At 37.9% G+C, this 23328-nt stretch overlaps 1 protein-coding gene across 1 annotated transcript; it reads left to right on the top strand.

The window, feature by feature from the left end:
- Window positions 1-2952: 2952 nt before the first annotated feature.
- On the top strand, window positions 2953-22831 carry LOC121372027 (protein amnionless-like). Its single transcript, XM_041498271.1, has 13 exons — window positions 2953-3090; window positions 7261-7421; window positions 8899-8992; window positions 9397-9617; window positions 10753-10914; window positions 11426-11522; window positions 12455-12543; window positions 13539-13665; window positions 14812-15033; window positions 16084-16192; window positions 19096-19258; window positions 20232-20336; window positions 22325-22831. The coding sequence occupies exons 1-13, from the start codon at window positions 3051-3053 to the stop codon at window positions 22376-22378; spliced, it is 1644 nt and encodes a 547-aa protein (XP_041354205.1). The 5' UTR covers window positions 2953-3050; the 3' UTR covers window positions 22379-22831.
- Window positions 22832-23328: the final 497 nt, after the last annotated feature.

The following is a 23328-nucleotide window of genomic DNA, read 5'->3' as shown; positions in this document are numbered from 1 at the left end:
ATCCCTTGCTGCCTGTCGTAAAAGAGTAGCCAATGTGGCGACAGCGGGTTTTCTCTAAAAAAAAAAAAGTGTCAGAATAACCGTAAATAAAATGTGTTGAGTGCGTCGTTAAATAAAAGACTTCTTTCTTTCTTTCAATATGCTCTAAAGGTGTTGTTAAATAAAACAAACTGTTCCTCAATGACCATCATCGTAAGTTAAACAACATTTACGTTTAATTCTAGGAATATGTCCCCCTTCTCTCAAGTTTATCTTGTAGCATGTAGTTCGTAGTACGATAGATCATAAAAATAGATACTATATATTATTTTTATTTTTTATTTAAAAGTAATAAACAAAGTTTCAATTTAATGTTGTCTTTATTCTTTATTTATTTAGTTATTTAGTTAGTTAGTTAGTTAGTTACTTAGTTATTTTATTTAGTTATTTATTTATTTTTATTATTTTTTTTTTTAATTATTATTATTATTTTTTTTATTATTATTTTTTTTTTTTTTGTAATCAGTATCTTTATTTGAGTGGTAAACACGCAGTAGCTTAGATTTTGCCATGTATGCAAATACTGGTCATTCAGTCCTTTTAGAATTTTACTGAGCACAAAGAGTTTGAACGCGCGCGCATGGAGGAATAATTGCAATAACTCAGTCTTTACTGATTTTTTTCAACAATTAAGCTTAATGTTTGTTTTGTTTAACGATACTGCTAGAGCACATCGCTTTATTAATCATCGGCTGAGTTTGAGTCCTCAGCAAGGCTCAATGGGTAGGTGTAAACCACTTGCACCGACCAGTGATCCATAACTGGTTCAACAAAGGCCATGGTTTGTGCTATCCTGCCTGTGGGAAGCGCAAATAAAAGATCCCTTGCTGCTAATCGGAAAGAGTAGCCCATGTAGTGGTGACAGAGGGTTTCCTCTCAAAATCTGTGTGGTCCTTAACCATATGTCTGACGCCATATAACCGTAAATAAAATGTGTTGAGTGCGTCGTTAAATAAAACATTTCTTTCTTCTTCTTCTTTTGTCGTGTGCTTATTACACGTATATACTAGTGTTTTTTATTTCCTGAATTGATAAATGGCCGATGAAAAAACAGCAATGCCATCATTATTTTTAGGTTGGATGCCATCTTGTTTTTCCCAAATGTTTTGTGCTAAAAAGTATATTTTAAAAACCTCAACAGAAGTCGATGTGAATGCGAATTGCATGTTCATACCATTACATACAATTCCCAAGTCGATTCCAGACCAGTGTGAGACTACTTAAATCATGGATACGAATTCAAATCGACTGCACCGAATTGACCACGAACTGAAGATAGCTGTGAACATGCAATACGAACTGAAACTACTTTAAAACCGGTTTAGCGCCGCATTTTACGTAGATTTGAACAGACAAACAATTCAGCCGGTCCAACCTCAAATTTGTCCGTGATAATATAAAATTGAAGAATGGCATGTCACTGGATGAAAGACAACTAGATGATAAAATGATACGTTTACTTGTCAGTAGCATCACGTATGATTACATTTAAAAAGGGTCAAAAGAATTGTTTCTCAGAGGTGCCGAAAAAACATTACCAACTAGGTAGACTTCTTCTTTCTTTTTTTTTTTTTTTTTTTTTCTTTCTTTTTTTTGAGGGGGGAGGAGGACGGGGACAATATTCACATCTATGGCCATAGGTCAAATGTTATGTATGTGCTCTTGTCTTGTTTTTTTTAAAATTATTAACATGTAGTTGAAAAAGCAACAACAACAAATCAAAACGCAAAAAAAAGGACCGAGGAAAAAATTCGAAAAACAGGGTCAGTCCCTTTTTCTAGGTGGGATCGGATGCCTGGAAAGACATTTTGTTCTTTTAAATAACAGTAATAACTAATAATTCACATTTAATTCTAATACAAGAGGTATACATGTATAAGTCTTTCTTCCCATTGGTTAATTTTCGTCCTGAATCAGATGATATATAAGTACGCTGGGCAACCAGGATTTACTATCTCTTAGGCACTTAACTTTTCTTTGATATATAATCATTACGGATATGACAAGAGCAACCTAACAGATGGTTACTGTGAACCTTATATCGGTCAAAGAGAAAAACCTTATTAATATTGCAAATGGTTATACATGTAAAGAGTAGCCAACACACTTGATAAAAAATTCATACATATAAATCACCTTTACCAATTATAACTACTAGATTGTATTTTTGTAAACGATATGTTCCGAGAATAGGATATTCATTGTGCAATGTAATTTTGCATCCGAAATATTGGGTTTTGATTTTTTGTTCCGTTCGAATATTGAGGTTAGGGTTAGTTTTAGTTTTAGACCAACCGGCCTCGGTGGCGTTGTGGTTAAGCAATTGGACATAAGGCTGGTAGGTACCGGCTCCCACCCAGAGCGAGTTTTAAAAACTCAATGGGTAGGCGTAAGACCACTACACTCTCTTCTCTCACTAACCACTAACAAACTAACTCCTAACTCACTGTCTTAGACAGACAGCCCGGATAGCTGAGGTGTGTGCCCAGTCCAGCGTGCTTGAAGTTCAATTAAATATAAGCACGAAAATAAGTTAAAAGGAAAGGAAAGTTTTAGACCATTTTGGAATGAATTATTTCCAGGCGGACTCTAAATACTATGAAAATTAATGTTGTTTTCTCACATACTATGATATAAAAAGTTCACAAAAATCCAACTATAATTATGGAAATTTAATTTAAAAAGTGATACATTCCAGTCGTTTGTTACTTCGGAATTTCGGTTTATCATTATGTAAATCAGTTGCCACACGACGCAATAAAACAATAGCGGTGTTGGTTACACCAAGTGATGCTCGTGGCTGTGCAAGGTACAGAATGAAATTTGAAACGTGATATATCATACAGATGCACGACTGTTCACCGTGTTAACTGTAATGTAATATACAGTGCGACCGAGTCGACCATAGTACAACTGCTTAGTAACAAGTCGGTTTACGCCCCCTAAAATAACAATCCAGTACAGTTCATAATTGAAAAGTCGATCATTGCTTCCCAGCATATTGCAAGAAAATGTTCGCTCTACGTGTTGTTGTATTTTTTTTTTTTTCGGGTAAGTTCCACTTCATAATGCTAAGTATTTGAATCAATGATATTTTTTCGTAGTTTTAACTTAGATATTTGTATAATACCATATTTGTTTTATTGATGTGTTACAATGTTTTTGTTTTACTACATATCTGCGAAAATATATATCTTGGGGTGGGTGGGTGGATGGGGTGTATAAACGATACTAACTATGAACCTCCAATACATATATATTGTTGTTTTAGTAATATACTTACCTTTGTTAGACACTCAATAGCCAATCTCTATTTTTTTTGTGCCCGTGAGTCGTTAAACATTCATTCATTCGTTCATTCTGTTGTTTTATATACATGTATCTATTCTTTCAGTCATGGTAAGAATTGCGGGTATTTTCGTTTTTGATTTGGTGTCGGTGTTGTTTGTTTTGGGGTTTTTTAATAAAGAAAAAAAGAAAGCACTATTAAACTATTCTTATTGTTCATTTCTCATGAGATGATATAGTATCCAAAAAATTTCAGTTTCTATTCCATATAGTCGACAGTGTTTTTATCACCTCTAATTAGCCTCTAAGGACCTTCCATTGCTGCTCCACATCTAACCACAACAACAAAAAACAACAACAGCAACAAAACCCTCCACCACCCCCACCCCCCCCCCCAAAAAAACCCCCACAAAAAAACACACAACAAAAACCAAAAAACCAAACAACAACAAAAAAATGTTTTCTTTTGAATCAAAGGATGAATCTATGGTTGTGAAATAAAGGTAATTAAGCCTGGCATTTGAGGGCAATGTCCTGAGTTTAGGTTGGTGCATCACTAAGGCAAAAGTCTTTATTTTAGGTTGGTGCATCACTAAGGCAAAGGTCTTTATTTTAGGTTGGTGCATCACTAAGGCAAAGGTCTTTATTTTAGGTTGGTGCATCACTAAAGGAAAGGTCTTTATTTTAGGTTGGTGCATCACTAAGGCAAAAGTCTTTATTTTAGGTTGGTGCATCACTAAGGCAAAAGTCTTTATTTTAGGTTGGTGCATCACTAAAGGAAAGGTCTTTATTTTAGGTTGGTGCATCACTAAGGGAAAGGTCTTCATTTTAGGTTGGTGCATCACTAAGGCAAAAGTCTTTATTTTAGGTTGGTGCATCACTAAGGGAAAAGTCTTCATTTTAGGTTGGTGCATCACTAAAGGAAAGGTCTTTATTTTAGGTTGGTGCATCACTAAGGCAAAAGTCTTTATTTTAGGTTGGTGCATCACACAGGGAAAGGTCTTCATTTTAGGTTGGTGCATCACTAAGGGAAAGGTCTTTATTTTAGGTTGGTGCATCACTAAAGGAAAGGTCTTCATTTTAGGTTGGTGCATCACTAAGGGAAAGGTCTTCATTTTAGGTTGGTGCATCACTAAGGGAAAGGTCTTCATTTTAGGTTGGTGCATCACTAAGGGAAAGGTCTTCATTTTAGGTTGGTGCATCACTAAAGGAAAGGTCTTCATTTTAGGTTGGTGCATCACTAAGGCAAAAGTCTTTATTTTAGGTTGGTGCATCACACAGGGAAAGGTCTTCATTTTAGGTTGGTGCATCACTAAGGGAAAGGTCTTTATTTTAGGTTGGTGCATCACTAAAGGAAAGGTCTTTATTTTAGGTTGGTGCATCACTAAGGGTAAGGTCTTCATTTTAGGTTGGTGCATCACTAAGGCAAAAGTCTTTATTTTAGGTTGGTGCATCACACAGGGAAAGGTCTTCATTTTAGGTTGGTGCATCACTAAGGGAAAGGTCTTTATTTTAGGTTGGTGCATCACTAAAGGAAAGGTCTTTATTTTAGGTTGGTGCATCACTAAGGGTAAGGTCTTCATTTTAGGTTGGTGCATCACTAAGGCAAAAGTCTTTATTTTAGGTTGGTGCATCACTAAGGGAAAAGTCTTCATTTTAGGTTGGTGCATCACTAAAGGAAAGGTCTTCATTTTAGGTTGGTGCATCACTAAGGCAAAAGTCTTTATTTTAGGTTGGTGCATCACACAGGGAAAGGTCTTCATTTTAGGTTGGTGCATCACTAAGGGAAAGGTCTTTATTTTAGGTTGGTGCATCACTAAAGGAAAGGTCTTCATTTTAGGTTGGTGCATCACTAAGGGAAAGGTCTTCATTTTAGGTTGGTGCATCACTAAGGGAAAGGTCTTCATTTTAGGTTGGTGCATCACTAAGGGAAAGGTCTTCATTTTAGGTTGGTGCATCACTAAAGGAAAGGTCTTCATTTTAGGTTGGTGCATCACTAAGGCAAAAGTCTTTATTTTAGGTTGGTGCATCACACAGGGAAAGGTCTTCATTTTAGGTTGGTGCATCACTAAGGGAAAGGTCTTTATTTTAGGTTGGTGCATCACTAAGGGAAAGGTCTTCATTTTAGGATGGTGCATCACTAAGGGAAAAGTCTTCGTTTTAGGTTGGTGCATCATTAAGGGAAAGGTCTTGATTTTAGGTTGGTGCATTACTAAGGGAAAGGTCTTGATTTTAGGATGGTGTATCACTAAGGGAAAGGTCTTTATTTTAGGTTGGTGTATCACTAAGGGAAAGGTCTTCATTTTAGGTTGGTGCATCACTAAAGGAAAGGTCTTCATTTTAGGTTGGTGCATCACTAAGGGAAAGGTCTTTATTTTAGGTTGGTGCATCACACAGGGAAAGGTCTTCATTTTAGGTTGGTGCATCACTAAGGGAAAGGTCTTTATTTTAGGTTGGTGCATCACACAGGGAAAGGTCTTCATTTTAGGTTGGTGCATCACTAAGGGAAAGGTCTTTATTTTAGGTTGGTGCATCACTAAGGGAAAGGTCTTCATTTTAGGTTGGTGCATCACTAAAGGAAAGGTCTTTATTTTAGGTTGGTGCATCACTAAGGGAAAGGTCTTTATTTTAGGTTGGTGCATCACTAAGGGAAAGGTCTTCATTTTAGGATGGTGCATCACTAAGGGAAAAGTCTTCGTTTTAGGTTGGTGCATCATTAAGGGAAAGGTCTTGATTTTAGGTTGGTGCATTACTAAGGGAAAGGTCTTGATTTTAGGATGGTGTATCACTAAGGGAAAGGTCTTTATTTTAGGTTGGTGTATCACTAAGGGAAAGGTCTTCATTTTAGGTTGGTGCATCACTAAAGGAAAGGTCTTCATTTTAGGGTGGTGCATCACTAAGGGAAAGGTCTTCATTTTAGGTTGATGCATCACTAAGGGAAAGGTCTTCATTTTAGGTTGGTGCATCACTAAAGGAAAGGTCTTCATTTTAGGTTGGTGCATCACTAAGGGAAAGGTCTTCATTTTAGGATGGTGCATCACTAAGGGAAAAGTCTTCATTTTAGGGTGGTGCATCACTAAAGGAAAGGTCTTTATTTTAGGTTGGTGCATCACTAAGGTAAAGGTCTTTATTTTAGGTTGGTGCATCACTAAAGGAAAGGTCTTCATTTTAGGTTGGTGCATCACTAAGGGAAAGGTCTTTATTTTAGGTTGGTGCATCACACAGGGAAAGGTCTTCATTTTAGGTTGGTGCATCACTAAGGGAAAGGTCTTCATTTTAGGGTGGTGCATCACTAAGGGAAAGGTCTTTATTTTAGGTTGGTGCATCACACAGGGAAAGGTCTTTATTTTAGGGTGGTGCATCACTAAAGGAAAGGCCTTCATTTTAGGTTGGTGCATCACACAGGGAAAGGTCTTCATTTTAGGTTGGTGCATCACTAAGGGAAAGGTCTTTATTTTAGGTTGGTGCATCACTAAGGGAAAGGTCTTCATTTTAGGATGGTGCATCACTAAGGGAAAAGTCTTCGTTTTAGGTTGGTGCATCATTAAGGGAAAGGTCTTGATTTTAGGTTGGTGCATTACTAAGGAAAGGTCTTGATTTTAGGATGGTGTATCACTAAGGGAAAGGTCTTGATTTTAGGTTGGTATATCACTAAGGGAAAGGTCTTCATTTTAGGCTGGAGCGTCTTTAAAAATGTAGCGTGCACCGTTTGCACTTCTTATGTTTCAATGTTGTTCTGATTTCCAATCAATAAGACCAACTTCTAACAAAATCAGTGATTCTCCCGATACCCTGAGAAAACGCCAATCATGTTCCTTTTTCACTTGTAAATTACCAAGAGCAAAGGCATTAAATTAGTTTTAAAATCATGTTGTGAATCCTGGTTATACCAATATAACACAGCAGCATTACATTTTGATATTTTTGTTCCAGGTTTAGTTGAGGGCACCTTTAAAAAATGGATAAAAGATACTAACTTTGAAAACCCAAACAACTGGAATGCTGGTCGCGCACCGTGCGGAAATGACGTAGTCAACATACCAGACGACAGTCCGGTCATTTATGTCCAGATTAACACCACCCTGAAGGAGTTGGTTAGTCAAACTGTAAAAGATAATATTTAATTCATAGTCTGGAGAGGTGGTGGAGAGGCTTGCATATTCTGGCCACTTCTACCAGCATCGATGGTATAGTGGTTAAGCCATCAGACTGGTAGGTACTGGGTTCGCATCCCAGTACAGGCTCCCACCCAGAGCAAGTTGTATCGACTCAATGGGTAGGTGTAAAGCCACTACACCGACTTCTCTTTCACTAACTACTAACCACAAACCCCTGTCCTGAACAGACAGCACAGATAGCTGAGGTGTGTGCTCGGGACAGCTTGTTTGAACCGTTATTGGATATAAGCACGAAAACAACTATAAATAAAATGGTTACTTCTGCTTGAAACATAGTGGGGAAGAATGGACACTGTTTTCCCAACCTCCGACCGTTTCCAATGTCTTTGTAATAATTAGACTATTTGTGTTATTAATATTTAGTAACTGGTTAGAGTTGCCATATTTCATTTATAAATTATACTTTGAGCTTCAAGTAATAAGGGCGGGACGTAGCCCAGTGGTACAGCGCTCGCTTGATGCGCGGTCGGTCTAGGATTGATCCCCGTCAGTGGGCCCATTGGGCTATTTCTCGCTCTAGCCAGTGCACCATGACTGGTATATCAAAGGCCGTGGTATGTGTTATCCTGTCTATGGGATGGTGCATATAAAAGATCCCTTGCTGCTTATCGAAAAGAGCCCATGAAGTGGCGACAGCGGATTTCCTCCCTCAATATCTGTGTGGTCCTTAACCATATGTCCGACGCCATATAACCGTAAATAAAATGTGTTGAGTGCGTCGTTAAATAAACCATTTCCTTCCTTCTAGTAATAAAACAAATGAAGTTGAATAATATTCTGTGTAAACCATAAAAGTGGTCTGTCCATATAGTTTGAGTTAGGTTTACTATTTTGAGTAAACTTGTTACGTGGCTACTGCTCTGCCAAGTCCCACAGTTTGTGTCTAATAAACATAGCAGACACCCATGTAAAACCGGCCTCGGTGGCGTCGTGGTTAGGCCATCGGTCTACAGGCTGATAGGTAGTGGGTTCGGATCCCAGTCGAGGCATGGGATGTCTAATCCAGATACAGACTCCAAACCCTGAGTGAGTGCTCCGCAAGGCTCAATGGGTAGGTGTAAACCACTTGCACCGACCAGTGATCCATAACTGGTTCAACAAAGGTCATGGTTTGTGCTATCCTGCCTGTGGGAAGCGCAAATAAAAGATCCCTTGCTGCTAATCGGAAAGAGTAGCCCATGTAGTGGTGACAGCGGGTTTCCTCTAAAAATCTGTGTGGTCCTTAACCATATGTATGACGCCATATAACCGTAAATAAAATGTGTTGAGTGCGTCGTTAAATAAAACATTTCTTTCTTTCTGTATATATTAAGCAAAATATGAGGTGACAAAACAATTGTATACTTCAAATTTTAGATTGGTATTTTTACAAAGTCGTGATGTATGTTTTCAGATTTTGCCACAAAACAGTGAGATAGTCTTTGGAGAACGAATGACTTTAGCTTTTACAGATCAATCAGATGCCAGTTGTCAATCTTATTCTGGAGGTGAGATTCATTTGAGCTTATTCAGGAGGTATGGGGCAGGACGTAGCCATGTGGCAACGCGCTTGTCTGATGCGCAGTCGGTATAGGATCGATCCCCGTCGGTGGGCCTATTGGGCTATTTGTCGTTCTGACTAGTGCATCACGACTGGTATATCAAAGTCCGTGGGATGTTGCATATAAAAGATCGCTTGCTACTAATGTAGCGGTATTTGGCAAACTGTATCACAATTCCAAGTTATGCGCCAAAATTACTTTATAAAGTTTGTAGCTATATAGACTAAACGTCGAGTTTTATCGTCTTTTAACTTTGTGGGGTGTTGTTTGGGTTTTTATAAACGTGGGTTATTTTTAGACAAAGACTTTTGTTTTAATCTTCACTGTATACTGATATTTGTTGTAAACAGATGTAGAATTTAATGTCAACAACCCAAGAAAGTGGTTAGACCCCGCAAACTGGTGTCAGACAGATACGGAACAGGGGACGTGTCAGCAGGCAGCCTTGCTGGACTCGGAGAAAATACCATGTTCCACCGACAACATCGTCTTCCCCAGGAATCGACTCTATAGTATAGACCTTGGACAAAATCTAAATCTAAAAATCAACAAATTGAAATTTTCGGGAACTGTAAGTATTTTTAGTACTGAAGACAATAATATATATTTAGAATAAAAAGTAAGCTGATTTTACTACAAAATTAAAATATTCATAATTTAGTAAAATTGTACATGTATTTATATTTTTAGATTAGTGATGATTAGGTCTTAAAAGTAAATAACACGTTCTTTTGCTAACACGTAATTACAGATATATATGTATAATATGATAGAACACAAATGTTATATAATATTTGCGTAATATTATTACAAAAGAAATTAAATTTTTATCATTCAAAGTTGAAGGGGTCAATTAAATAAGTTCAAAGTAGGTCTACCAAATGTTGGCATTTTCGAAATTGTCATCGTATCTAAACAATTACTCCACACCATTATGATCTGACCTATTTCTCGACATTGTAAGAAAGGTACATTTATTGTGTATGACTGATTACAGTTTCTCAGATTGCGTTTAAACCTTGAATCTGTTAATGGATTGTTTTTATATTTGGTAGGAATGTTCACGAAGTGAAGGTGCAAACCTATTTCTCATGAATGTGACTAATGCAAGGTCACTTAAATCAGTTAAATGCATTTAATCACTTGAATACTTTAATATGTGGTTTTATTATTTAGTATGAATTTAAGAACAGTGTATAGTGCAGTATGATCCCAGGACAAAGTCAAGATAATTTAAAACCGCATTAACATTTGAATGCAAGGTCACTTAATTCAGTTAAATGCATAATTTAAAACCGTATTAACATTTGATTCAAGTTTGTTAAATTGTCTTTAAGATTCTCTTGAATCCCATAATGTAGTCTATAGCGTGCACATTTGGTATGGGTATTCACCAGATGTTATTATAATCACTTGAATACTTTAATATGTGGTTTTATTATTTAGTATGAATTTAAGAACAGTGTATAGTGCAGTTTGATCCTAGGACGAAGTCAAGATAATTTAAAACCGTATTAACATTTGATTCAAGTTTGTTAAATTGTCTTTAAGATTCTCTTGAATCCCATAATGTAGTCTATAGCGTGCACATTTGGTATGGGTATTCACCAGATGTTATTATAAATTTATCTAACTACTTCTTGGGTAAAATGTCCATAACAACAGATTTTATATAATTCTTTATTGATTTGACGAGCAATTTCCAGAGTTTCAGCACCAGCAGTTTCCAACAGTATTTGACTAGTCCGGATGGCATTCGTCTGTTTCCGCCAACCTCCGGTTCGTCTCGGTCAACCGTAACCATTGCCCGACTCCCATCTGGTTGCAATGATTTGACCGGTTGTTCGTGCGGCAATGACAGGGGACAGGTTTGTTCATTCTAGCTTACGAAATGAAATTAAAGAATCTTTGACGACACTCCAGAAAATACAATCGGCTGTTGAGTGATTCTAGTTCACGTGCATATGATTGTATCACATACAATTTTTCACTAACTTTAAGTATAGCAACAAAATTCCCTACACATACACATTGACATAAAGATATATCTTTAAAAAAAAACTTAGCCTTGGAAATAATTATTTTAAAATTGAACATAATATAGACTCGATATATCGATGCTGAAGGGAACAAATCAATAAGATCGAGATATCGGTGGTTCGATATAAATATAATAGTTGTTATGGGTGTTATTTATAATTAGCTCGGAAGTAAACTATATGCAGCAGTGTATGAAGGGGGTAAAGTACCTTGTACATGTAGGTGGGTGTTAGACTACTAAATCAAACATCAAATCCATATTTCACTTCTGCACGACGATGACTATTTTGCAAAGCAACCTACAAACACTCTTACATGTGGTTGATTGTTTCCTTACAGATCTTCACCCAGCTTTGCTCCATTATTCAGAACCGTTGCGAGAGAGCAATGTGCAGAAATCCTATCCAGCCAGCTGGCTCGTGTTGCAGGATGTGCGGTAATATGATATTTAATGTATTATATAATATTTAGTGAAATATCTTGAACTATCAGTGAAATAAAAAGTGTTATCAGTCACTCAGTGACGACAACACCTTTTAGAGTGAAAATTTCACTCTGAAATGTGTTACCGTCACTATAGAAAGTGTTATCTTCACTGTAAGAAAACCGGAACTATTTCGCTGCTGGCATTTTAAAATAAAGGTAAATTGCCAAAAGTTATATAATAAATAGAAAATTTCATGTTTTTTGTCAAATATGATTTATATCTCATCTCGTGAAGTTTGCAATCATGTTACACTCGTCGTGCAAGCGCGGCTCGTGAGATATGATTGCAAACTTCACGAGATGAGATATAAATCATATTTGACAAAAAACATGAAATATCCTCTGTTTATTACATACCCGTTTGTGAGAACACCAGTCATTATTTTTGATAACACATACTAATAACACATATACATGTGATAACAATATAAAGACGTGCGACTGGCTGTTCCTAGGTGATGATCCGGTCGCTACATCATTAGCATCCAATCCAATAGGCACTACAGAAATTGACAGTTTTGTGACGTACAAGTTAACCTAAAACTGATTACTTTGTGACACATATAGTTTTTTTAAGACAATTGTTTAAATTTGTTTTAAACTTGGTTTTTGAGGATATGTAAGAAATAGAATACTACGCTTTCGCTCGTTAGATACGTTTTAAAACAACTCGTTGTAAGATAAATGGTATCTCACGATCATTCATGTAGTATTGTCTATATGTTAGTAAATTATACAGATCATACACAATGAGCAGTTGAATGCATGGATAACGGGACCCAGATCAAATAATGATAAAAAAAAGTAATTGGTGTTAATTACAGTTTATTTATGTGTTATTTACATGTTAACTGCATGATTCTGTTTACTGGTTATTTATAGGTGTAGTTTTCAATGCAACTATTGCCCCTGCATCTGGATTTCGCTTCAACGAATACAAGAACTTGTTTCAAGGTTTCGTAAACAGTCGGGTAAATATAAAAGATTTTGTTTAATTTGATAATACATTTGCCATTATACAGGGCCGTATTGGGTGTGTGTGTGTGTGTGTGTGTGTGTGTGTGTGTGTGTGTGTGTGTGTGTGTCGGGGATAAGGTACACTAAATATGGCCATTTGATATAAGCAAGGGGCTACAATAACGGCGTCGCCGAAAGATTTACTGTATAAGCATTTAGGCCTATTAAAAGAATATGAAGAATAAAACAACATAATTTGAAAGTAGTAACTAAAATGAAACTTGATTTTTCAAACTGATTAAATATTGAAGTTATAAAAATATTGAGACGACACATGAATATAATTATGTACACTATAAAATTAATGAGACAGAAGAAGATTGAATTTAATTTTATTTAAAAAAAAACTAAAAAAAACTACCCTCTGTACACAATAAGTTATATAGATTCACTTAGCATATAATTTTGAGCTAATTGTTTTGGCATAACGTTCGTTTTGAATCACCAGGGCACCAGCAACCTTTCTGACACCTAATAGCCATGTGTAGTCTTGTGCTGGGGTGTCGTTAAGCATGCATTCATTCATTCAGGGACCGGCCTCGGTAGCGTCGTGGTTAGGCCATCGGTCTACAGGCTGGTAGGTACTGGGTTCGGATCCCAGTCGAGGCATGGGAGTTTTAATCCAGATACCGACTCCAAACTCTGAGTGCTCCGCAAGGCTCAATGGGTAGGTGTAAACCACTTGCACCGACCATTGATCCATAACTGGTTCAACAAAGGCCATGGTTTGTGCTATTCTGCCTGTGGGAAGCGCAAACAAAAGATCCCTTGCTGCCTGTCGTAAAAGAGTAGCCTATGTGGCGACAGCGGGTTTCCTCTATACAAAAAAACAAAAACTGTGTCAGAATGACCACATGTTTGACGTCCAATAGCCGATGATAAGATAAAAAAATCAATGTTCTCTAGTAGCGTCGTTACATAAAACAAACTACTTTTTTCATTCATTCAGGGCAACAGCAGTGTCTCTCTTATAGCATCAAAGGTTGGCGGAGGATTCATACAGATGGTTTTGACGGATCCTAATGGTGAACTCAGCGTTAGAGTGGCAGCATATATACGTGATGATCTTAACTTAGGTAATGTCTCAGGGCTGTCTAATGGTGAACTCAGCGTTAGAGTGGCAGCATATATACGTGATGATCTTAACTTAGGTAATGTCTCAGGGCTGTCTAATGGTGAACTCAGCGTTAGAGTGGCAGCATATATACGTGATGATCTTAACTTAGGTAATGTCTCAGGGCTGTCTAATGGTGAACTCAGCGTTAGAGTGGCAGCATATATACGTGATGATCTTAATTTAGGTAATGTCTCAGGGCTGTCTAATGGTGAACTCAGCGTTAGAGTGGCAGCATATATACGTGATGATCTTAATTTAGGTAATGTCTCAGGGCTGTCTAATAACATGATGAGACAGGCGGGTTTTGGGGTTTTCCTTTTTTTTCTTTCTTTTCTTCTTTCTCTTTTTTTTTCTTTTTCTTTTTTGTGCTAGTGTTGGAAATCATTTGGGAATTCATCATAAAGAGTATGCACTAACTGAAAAACCTTTGATTATACAATCGGTTAGAAATACATGTATATGAACTTAAGAAGGATTTGAATCATTACGACCGTGCACTATTGTCGGATTCACTGGGATAGACTCTCAAATCACTGATTTTACCTTTAATACCTGTTCAATATTTAGATTTTTGTACGTACACATGAAAACAAATTCAAATCCCAGGATATTTATATGAATTCCACAGAATAAATTGTAGGAACATTTACAGTTAATATTTTCCACAATAATCGATTATGATTTTTTATAATCATAAGCGTACGAGACGGAGCGAGGGGGAGGGGGTATAGCGGAGGAGGCAACTGCCCCCCCCCCCCCCCCCCCCCAGTGCTGGAGCAAAACTTCAAATTCGGGCAAAAATGATACAGATATTCGGGTAAAATGTGCTAACCTCAGACCTTTTTACCATGTATTTCCATATTTCTACCCTTAAAATTAGTTGCAATCCACGTAAAAATGCGTAATGAGTTGTTTGCAACCAAATATAGCTGTTTGGTAGTAATGCTAATATGAATAAATGTTGTTATCCAGATTCAGGCATTTTCGTTTAATTCGGTCAAAACCCAGCCTGCTCCCCTACAAAAATGGTAGTCCGTACGCCTATGTTTATAATCGACCATTGGAACATCATATTGCATACCCACATGAACCCGATTTTGTTCAGATCAAAGGTCTGGTGGCCACAAGTATAGAATAGAGAGTTATCGACTGACCACTTCAGGGAGTGGGATTCCCACCCCTACCACAGCCACTACTGCATCCAGCACAACCCCGTCTACAGCGACAACTAAAGGAAGTAGCCCAACAACGGGGTCTGGTGGAAGTACTGGAGCTAGCGGCAGTTCTAGTTCCTCGTCTGCAACTCAAAGTCCACTAAGTCAAACGGGTAAGTTTACTAAGTTATTGTATTCATATACCGCAACCGGCCTCGGTGGCGTCGTGGTTAGGCCATCGGTTAACAGGCTGGTAGGTACTGGGTTCGGATCCCAGTCGAGGCATGGGATTTTTAATCCAGATACAGACTCCAAACCCTGAGTGAGTGCTCCGCAAGGCTCAATGGGTAGGTGTAAACCACTTGCTCCGACCAGTGATCCATAACTGGTTCAACAAAGGCCATGGTTTGTGCTATCCTGCCTGTGGGAAGCGCAAATAAAAGATCCCTTGCTGCTAATCGGAAAGAGTAGCCCATGAAGTGGCGACAGCGGGTTTCCTCTCAAAATCTGTGTGGTCCTTAACCATATGTCTGACGCCATATAACCGTAAATAAAATGTGTTGAGTGCGTCGTTAAATAAAACATTTCTTTCTTTCTTTCATATACCGCAATAATCATACTGATATTATATCCTTTTTTCCCACCAAGACTCTAAAAACGGAAAGTTTGTGCAACCATTTATGGGTTAACAAAAATTTCATTTGCATAGACACTTATTTCACGAGCATGTCCATTGCTAAAATAAATGTATTTGTCTTGAGCCGACTCCTTCACTGTGTAACAGTTAAGAAAAGAAAATGGTAGATGTGTGTAGCCAAGATTGGTGATGTCGGGAAACTGATAAATCTAACTGTGCCAATGTTTCCCGTAGCCGTGAATATTTCAATTTGAAAGCGCCATTTGACGGATAACTTAACGCGTGGCCACGTTTCTAACGGGATCCCGGGGGCGGAATGTAGACCAGTGGTAAAGCGCTCGCTTGATGCGCGGTCGGTCTAGGATTCATCTCCGACGGTGGGCTCATTGGATTATTTCTCGTTCCAGCCAGTGCACGACGACTGGTATATCAAAGGCCGTGGTTTGTGCTATACTGTCTGTGGAATGGTGCATATAAAAAATATCTTGCTACTAATGGAAAAATGTACCGGGTTCCCTCAATAAGACTGGATGTTAGAATTACCAAGTGTTTGCCACGCTAAACATGTCTTGTTTTCTTTATGCAGGGGGTAAGGGTATGTCTGGAGGATCTGTAGCTGGTCTGGTTATTGGACTCCTGTTGTTATTCACCATAATAGCTTTCATCGGTTTCTACTTGTACAGGCGCAAAATGGGGTAAGTGGAAATATCTTAGAACTGTGTTTTATAGAACCAGTTTCTCATAACGATAGCAGTTATTAGGTCAGAGGTTAGCAGTGGCGGATTCAGTGTCAAATCGAGCAAGGGTCACAACTAGGTGGCGGGTGGGGAAGGGTGGGTGGTAGTTAGGGCCTCTATGTGTCCAAAATATTGGATCGGAGTACTCGAGGGTCAAACTCGACCCGGACCCGTGTACCCGACACTTACACTAGATGATGATGAGATTAACGAATAAAGTAAAATAGCATTATGCATCTTAATTCCAGCTGACGCCATATATCCGTAAAATAAAATATGTTGAGTGCGTCGTTAAATAAAACATTTCCTTCTTCTTAATTCCAGCGCTGAACATGGATGCCAAATAATGTTATTATATTGCATTTATAAACCGCTTGATATGTTCAGTGTTGTGACGGACGGCCAAATTATAAAAAAAAGAAAGTAGCGTATGGTCATATAATAATTGTGTTAAGTCATCTTGATTATTTACTGCTAAAATTATTGTCCTACATTGTCCATTATAGTTTATCATTATATTCCACCTTGCTAGACTCGGCTCGTGCCCGAGTACTCTTGGAGACCCTAGTGATTGTATTGTATATAGGCAGGGGCGGATGCAGGATTTTTCTAGTGAGGTGCAACGCTTAAAAAGTGCACCTAAAAGTATTCAGAAATACACTAACAGTATTTAGAAATACACTAACAGTGTTAGTAACATGTACTATCAATATGGTATTCTTCCACAGAAATATCAAACTGACCATGTTAAACATGTTCCCCATTAAAAACAATAAATGCACTACATTTATCTGCTAAACACTTGAGACACTGTGCACATCCAATACACCCGAGGGTAGTTCTTAGGATTAAATTAATGCAATAAACTGAATTGAATTGAACCCAGAACTGAATCAACTTCGCGAATATTTCTTGAACAGTCTTATTAATATGAATTGGCGTAGCCAGGGTGCAGTATGGCCATGATGGGTTACGCATCCCAACTCCGACTTCAAACGGTCCTGATATAACAAACACTTACCTGTATTGATATATATCCACCCAACACTTGTAGAACACATTGCAATAGAACAGCACAGTAGTTAGATGTCGTCATTAGACCATGCAGTATTAGATCCATGTACAGATATTTTACATTTATACACATTTAAATTAAATATGATTATTAGATGTCAAACAGCGATTCTGTTCGCACATTTCTGAAGTTAAAACTATATTCGGAAGAATGTACGCAGTATCGCTACCAGCCCCCCCCCCCCCCCCCCCCCATAGTCTGCCGAGGTCCATCCGTGGATGTGTAAAAACAATAAAAAATAATCCGACGATGTGACAAATTTACTTCCCAGAATGCAGGAAAATGCATCTCCTGCATTCTAGATTAAAAACAATTTCGGGGAGACATGCCCCCGGACCCTCTAGCAACTCCGGCCCTGTGGGACGTCGATTACGCCCCCCCCCCCCCCTATAAATGTCTGCGTACGGGCCTGGCTATACCCATATTAAAACACCAAAGCATTGTTGACGCCACGTCAATGGACTGTTGACGTTTTTATGGTAACGTTTCCGGCCATTGTCGAAATAGTATGAAAATGCACACCTCAGCGCCCTCCTTTTTGATCCGCGCCTGATAGGGAATCTAAAGTACATAAAACTATTCATGCATTCAAATAACAGCCAGTTGGTTGTTTGGGGTTTTTGGGGTTTTTTTTGTGTTGTTGTTTTTGGGCGGAGGGTTCTGGGGGTTCTGTAAAATACAAAATGTAGCGTTACATATTTGGCTAACCTGTCGGTCATCATTTTGGGGTTTTTCAATAATATAAATTTTTCCAAAAAAAAAAGAAAAGAAAATATGAAATTACTTGGATGTATTTTTTTGTTTTGTTTTATTGGATTTTAAAGGGGACGCATATAAATTAAGGTTTAATATTTACTCGTCACAAGAAAAGTTAATATTTTGGTTATTATGTAAGTTTGAGATTGTCACGTTAAGTGAATGCATATTAAAGCTGCAATCATCATGAGGTTTGTATGTATTATTTAACCATTTAGAACAGACCATCAACATTAAAGGGACACACCCTAGTTTCAACCCGTGAAAATTAACACTAAGTTTAGTTAGTCTACAAACCTGTAACACATTTGGATAAAGTTACAATTGAGAAAAACATGAGTCTGTGACTTTGAAATGGTGAAATACGCTCTAGAAATAGACTAAAACTCGACTCCATAACTGTTACTTCTCAGACGCATGTGCGTTTTTAAAAATATGAGAAATGCATTTTGCGATATTAAAAACACCAGGATGACCAAAAGACTTCGAATGTACGGAAATAGATAATCTAAACCATAAAATCTAAGTAAAGTATGATTTCAGTTATCAAAAACGGCTACAATAGTCAAAAGTATGCCTTAGTGTTTAAAAACTAGGGAATGGCCCTTTAATGTTCTTACTGTCGACAGCACTTGGCTATACCACCCTCAAACATATATTCTCCATTATAAAATCGTTAAGTGTGCTGCTGTTTCATGATTTTCGACTACCTCGGTATATATATATACAAAATTTAGCATAATTTTAATGGATTCCTAATTTAGGTCCTTGCTCAGTTTGTTGAGCCTAGCGCCCTAGTTGAGACTAATGTAATAAAAAAAATTATATTTAGGGGTCACTGCAGACTTGTGACCATTGGGTTTTTGTTTTTGTTTCAAAGAAGGGGTATACGCGATTGTTAATGCTCACCCTAACAAAAATAATGAAAACTTTACTAACATTTTGGTTTAGTCAACATTAATTCAACAGACGTCAACATTAATATAAACAACGTATTTGATATTTTGTTATTTTTATTTCCTCATTGCAGAAGACCAATATATGCCCAGGAATATCTGGATGCCTTCAATCCAAGGACTTTATTGAGCAGAGGGTCGCAAGTTTTCCGAACCTCGGGCAGACGACAGCCGGAGCGAACAGTGTCAGATTCTGGCTTTCCTAACCCTTTGTATGGAACATCCGAGATGTTTAGTGTAAGAATATTGACTACTTGGCAGGATTTTGGGGCGGGCCAACCCAGGACCCCTTTTTCTTTACTTCAATTTGATCCTAACAACATTCTCTCGCTTATATTGGTATGAATACTAGTATTACAGTCAGTCCCGCTATCTTTCACAAAATCATACATCCTGTATAGGATTTTATCTACTAGAAGATGTGAGACAGCAAGTTAATTTTCCATTAAAAAATAGTGTAAAACCACAAAGGGCCTGCAATCTCGATTTTGCATCAGGTTTTACGCTAGTTTAAAGCAACTATATACATCTGACATTACTTTATTATATTACCATTAGAAGACCCAGGCGAAGTAATATGTCAAGAACACGGACATCGATATATGTCTATTTTAAAAAAAATCATATTGTGTTTGATCTAATCTGCAATCTATGTTTTTTCAATAGCTAAATCTCAGACCAATCTGATTAAAATCAGCTCCACTGGCCTATACTATAGCGTGGAAATTAAAGACCCAGTGGAGCTGATTTTAGTCAGATTGATCTCAGACCGTGTGTACATCATTTCCAAAATATCTAAACTCCCACACACCTGGGCCCATATTTTCAAAGCAATCTAAGCCTAAGAAATCGTAAAATCATCGTAAACTATGACGTCACGTGTGCTGTAATGACGTCACAACATACGATCATTTTACGATTTCGTAGCGCTAAGATAGCTTCGAAAAAATGGGCCCAGGTTTCGAAGAGGACAAACTGTATGACTGGGGCAGTGGGACTCAATTAGCTTTTATAAGAAAAAATGTTAATAAGAAATATTTCATACTAACTTTTTTATCTATGCTTTTAAGAAGGGGAGGTATACGAAAAAGGGGGGGGGGGGTTAAAAAGAATAAGGTTTGTATGCTCATAAAAATGTTGATAATTGTGAATGGCCTCTAACAAAATATTACTTAAACGTTTCTTATAAAATTAATTTGCTCTATTTTAGCGCACTGAAATGCCACCGATGGAGTTGATGCCTGTTGAAGAACAGCCTACTTTTGACGTCAGTGATGCCGGATTCAACAACCCACTTTATGGAACTGTTGGCAAGGTTATCTATAGTTATACCGTATGATTACTCAGTTTAGTTAATAGATGTGCAGGGCCATACCAAGAAGAGGCAGAGACAAGGAGTAGGGTAGTTGCACCACAAATACGGTTTAGGTTAAGCATGCTCTTTGTCTATCTGGAATAACCCCTATATTATTGTGCTATTAATTCATGCTTTTTTTTTTAGGAATACTAACTTTAGTAAAATTATAAAAAGTAAAACTTCTCAATGTATTCAGCCAAACAGCTTATTGCAACTGAATATGAACATCTGCTAAAATATATGAATATCTGCTAAATCTTTTGTAACTGATAAACTAACAGGCAAAAGAAACTTATCTCTTTTAAAATAAGTTTATCTGAATTAAAGATACTGCAATAAGTTTGAAAGTAATGAGAAAACATTCGCCAAAACACACCCTGTCTTTCCGAAAAATTACTGTTTGCGGATTTAGTGAATTTCGTGCAGTCGTGAAAAATGTGAAAAACAACATAATTTTAATTTGTTAAAAATGCTCGTGCATGATTGTTGCATAAATACCGGTGTGGAACAAAGCAAGGAAGCAGTATCAAAAAGAACATTAGAGAGATGCCGAGACTTACCCAAGCAGAACGCAACAGAGCTATCGGTATGGCCGATATGGGGGCCTCTCAACGGCAGATTGCAAGAACCTTCAACTGCAGTCAAGCCGCCATCAGCAACTTGTTGAGCCGTTATCAGCAGATCGGGAATACCAAGGATCACAACGCCAGCTGAAGACCGCTACATCCGGACAATCCACCTGCGGAACCGATTCGTGACGGCGATGTCAACGGCGGCGACGGCACTGGGACACCCCATCAGCAGACGAACAGTCTTACGACGACTCCGCAGGGCTGGTATCAGAGCTTTCCGCCCCTTCCGTGGAATGGCCTTGACCCCCTCTACACCGTCAACGCAGATTACAATGTGCGCGAACTGTACGTCGGTGGCAGCGGCGTGATTGGGAAAGGGTGCTGTTCACGGATGAAAGTCGCTTCAACATGTTCCGAAATGATGGCCGAGTTCGTGTTTATGGACGTAGGGGAGAGCGACTGGCGCCGAACTGCATCCAAGATGTGCACCCTTTTGGTGGAGGCGGCGTCATGGTATGGGGAGGTATTTGCGGTCAACGGACAACAAGGCTTCTCATCATCCGTGGAAATCTGACTGGTCAAAGATACAGGGACGAAGTGTTGCGACCTGTTGTTGTGCCATTCTTGCGTCAACAGCCTAGGGGTACCCTTTTGCAGCATGACAATGCACGACCTCATACAGCCAGACTTGTTCAGGATTATCTCAACAACGTTAACGTCAACGTATTGCCTTGGCCATCATGTTCTTCAGACATGAATCCCATACAGCATCTCTGGGATCATCTTGATCTACAGTTGAGACAACGTGTACCTCCCCCAGCAAATCGACAGCAGCTTGAACAGGTTTTGTTGGATGTTTGGCGCAGAATTCCTGCTGATGTCATCCGGCGACCGACGACATCCATGAGGAGACGTGTTTTGGCGTGTATTAATGCAAGGGGTGGTCACACACGCTACTGAGGATATGTCTTGTCCCATGATTTGACTTTAGAAGCACCTTTTGAAAGGACTGATTGTGTAATTTTTAATTTTGACCCCATGTCTCTTTCGCTCGGCCTTATGGCAAGTGCACTATCGATATGGCAATGCTTTTTTGTAAAGACATTGGAAAATGATTCCTTTCAGTAAAATAATCATCATATAGATCACATCTGTCTTGGTTTTTCTTTATGGACCTACTGAACAAGGTGATAAGTTTCTTTTGCCTGTTAGTTTATAAAGTTGATCATTAATTGTGAAAAAAATGACTTAACATACTAAAAACGGAGGGTTTTTTGGTAATTTGTCAACAGAGAAAGGCTGCAAAACATATTTGGCACATCTTTTGGACAATAATAATAGTCATGATGACAATGATTTTTTTTCTTTTTCCAGCAAGAGCCACAATACCAAGATCCAAGCCACATACCTGATGATAGTACTATCTAAGACCAACATAAAACTGCTCAACTAAAATATTCCACATTTTGAGGATACTAGCTGAACAGGCTTTTAAAAATTTCATAAACAATATTGGATTAAGCAAACTGTCAATTTTCAAAGGCTTGTTTTAGTGCTCCTTAATTATCCTATGTGTTATTGTACTGTGTGCTGTCTAAATTCAAGAATTAAAAACATTACAAGATAATGCTTTGATTTAAAGGTACTAAATCAAATACAACTAGCACACATCATCTTCCCCAGTGTCGTGATTAATAATGGTGAATCTCTGCAAAATCTTGTTAATGATTTCATTTATACAAATTTGTATCATGTAATATTAATTAGCACCTAGCGAAATCAACAATAGAAAGAGTGGAATGTGATTCATTTCTTGATATACATGTATTGATGGTTTATGAATCATCAACAAGATTATGTAATAAAATTTGTTTATTTTTGTGTTGGTCTTGACTGCATTTTAACAATGATTTGAGTGACTTTTTAATGCAAACATTGAAAGAAAAGAATTAAAGTATGTTCACTTTAAGGTAAAGTATGCATTAATTTCATTAACCTGTGTGTGTGTCCCTCCCATCAAGTCAAATGTCATTATCTCGAACTCTGTTATCTCGTTTGTCCAGGAAATGTTGAGGTTCACAATAGACCTCTTTCACATTCCCATTGCGCATGTGCGTGAAGAGTACCGTCCCTTGCCGAATTGGACGGTATCCAGGCTATATACAAATTGAGGGGCATGATCATCAGTTGTCGTGAGTAGCTTCGTAGGAGCTGTGAATCTCTAGCGACTAACGTACATATTTCGTATAAGATGTTAAAATGGCTGCGAAAAACGGTCTACTAAAGTTTACAATGGAATGGTTTAAGACCAAAAGCAGTGAAACATTAACTTAGACGAAGTCTCGGGAGCCGCCTGTTAAGGGTATACAATACAATAA

This window comes from Gigantopelta aegis, chromosome 4 (assembly GCF_016097555.1).
Source record: "Gigantopelta aegis isolate Gae_Host chromosome 4, Gae_host_genome, whole genome shotgun sequence".
Lineage (NCBI taxonomy): Eukaryota > Metazoa > Mollusca > Gastropoda > Neomphalida > Peltospiridae > Gigantopelta > Gigantopelta aegis.
This window is presented reverse-complemented; position numbering and strand designations above follow the sequence as displayed.

Excerpts from the sequence above, each read along its gene's own strand:
- LOC121372027 (XM_041498271.1), top strand. The coding sequence starts at position 3,051 with ATGTTCGCTCTACGTGTTGTTGTATTTTTTTTTTTTTCGG. Across the intron at positions 7,422-8,898 it reads ACACCACCCTGAAGGAGTTG|ATTTTGCCACAAAACAGTGA; the intron begins GTTAGTCAAACT and ends GTATGTTTTCAG. Across the intron at positions 12,544-13,538 it reads AAGGTTTCGTAAACAGTCGG|GGCAACAGCAGTGTCTCTCT; the intron begins GTAAATATAAAA and ends TCATTCATTCAG.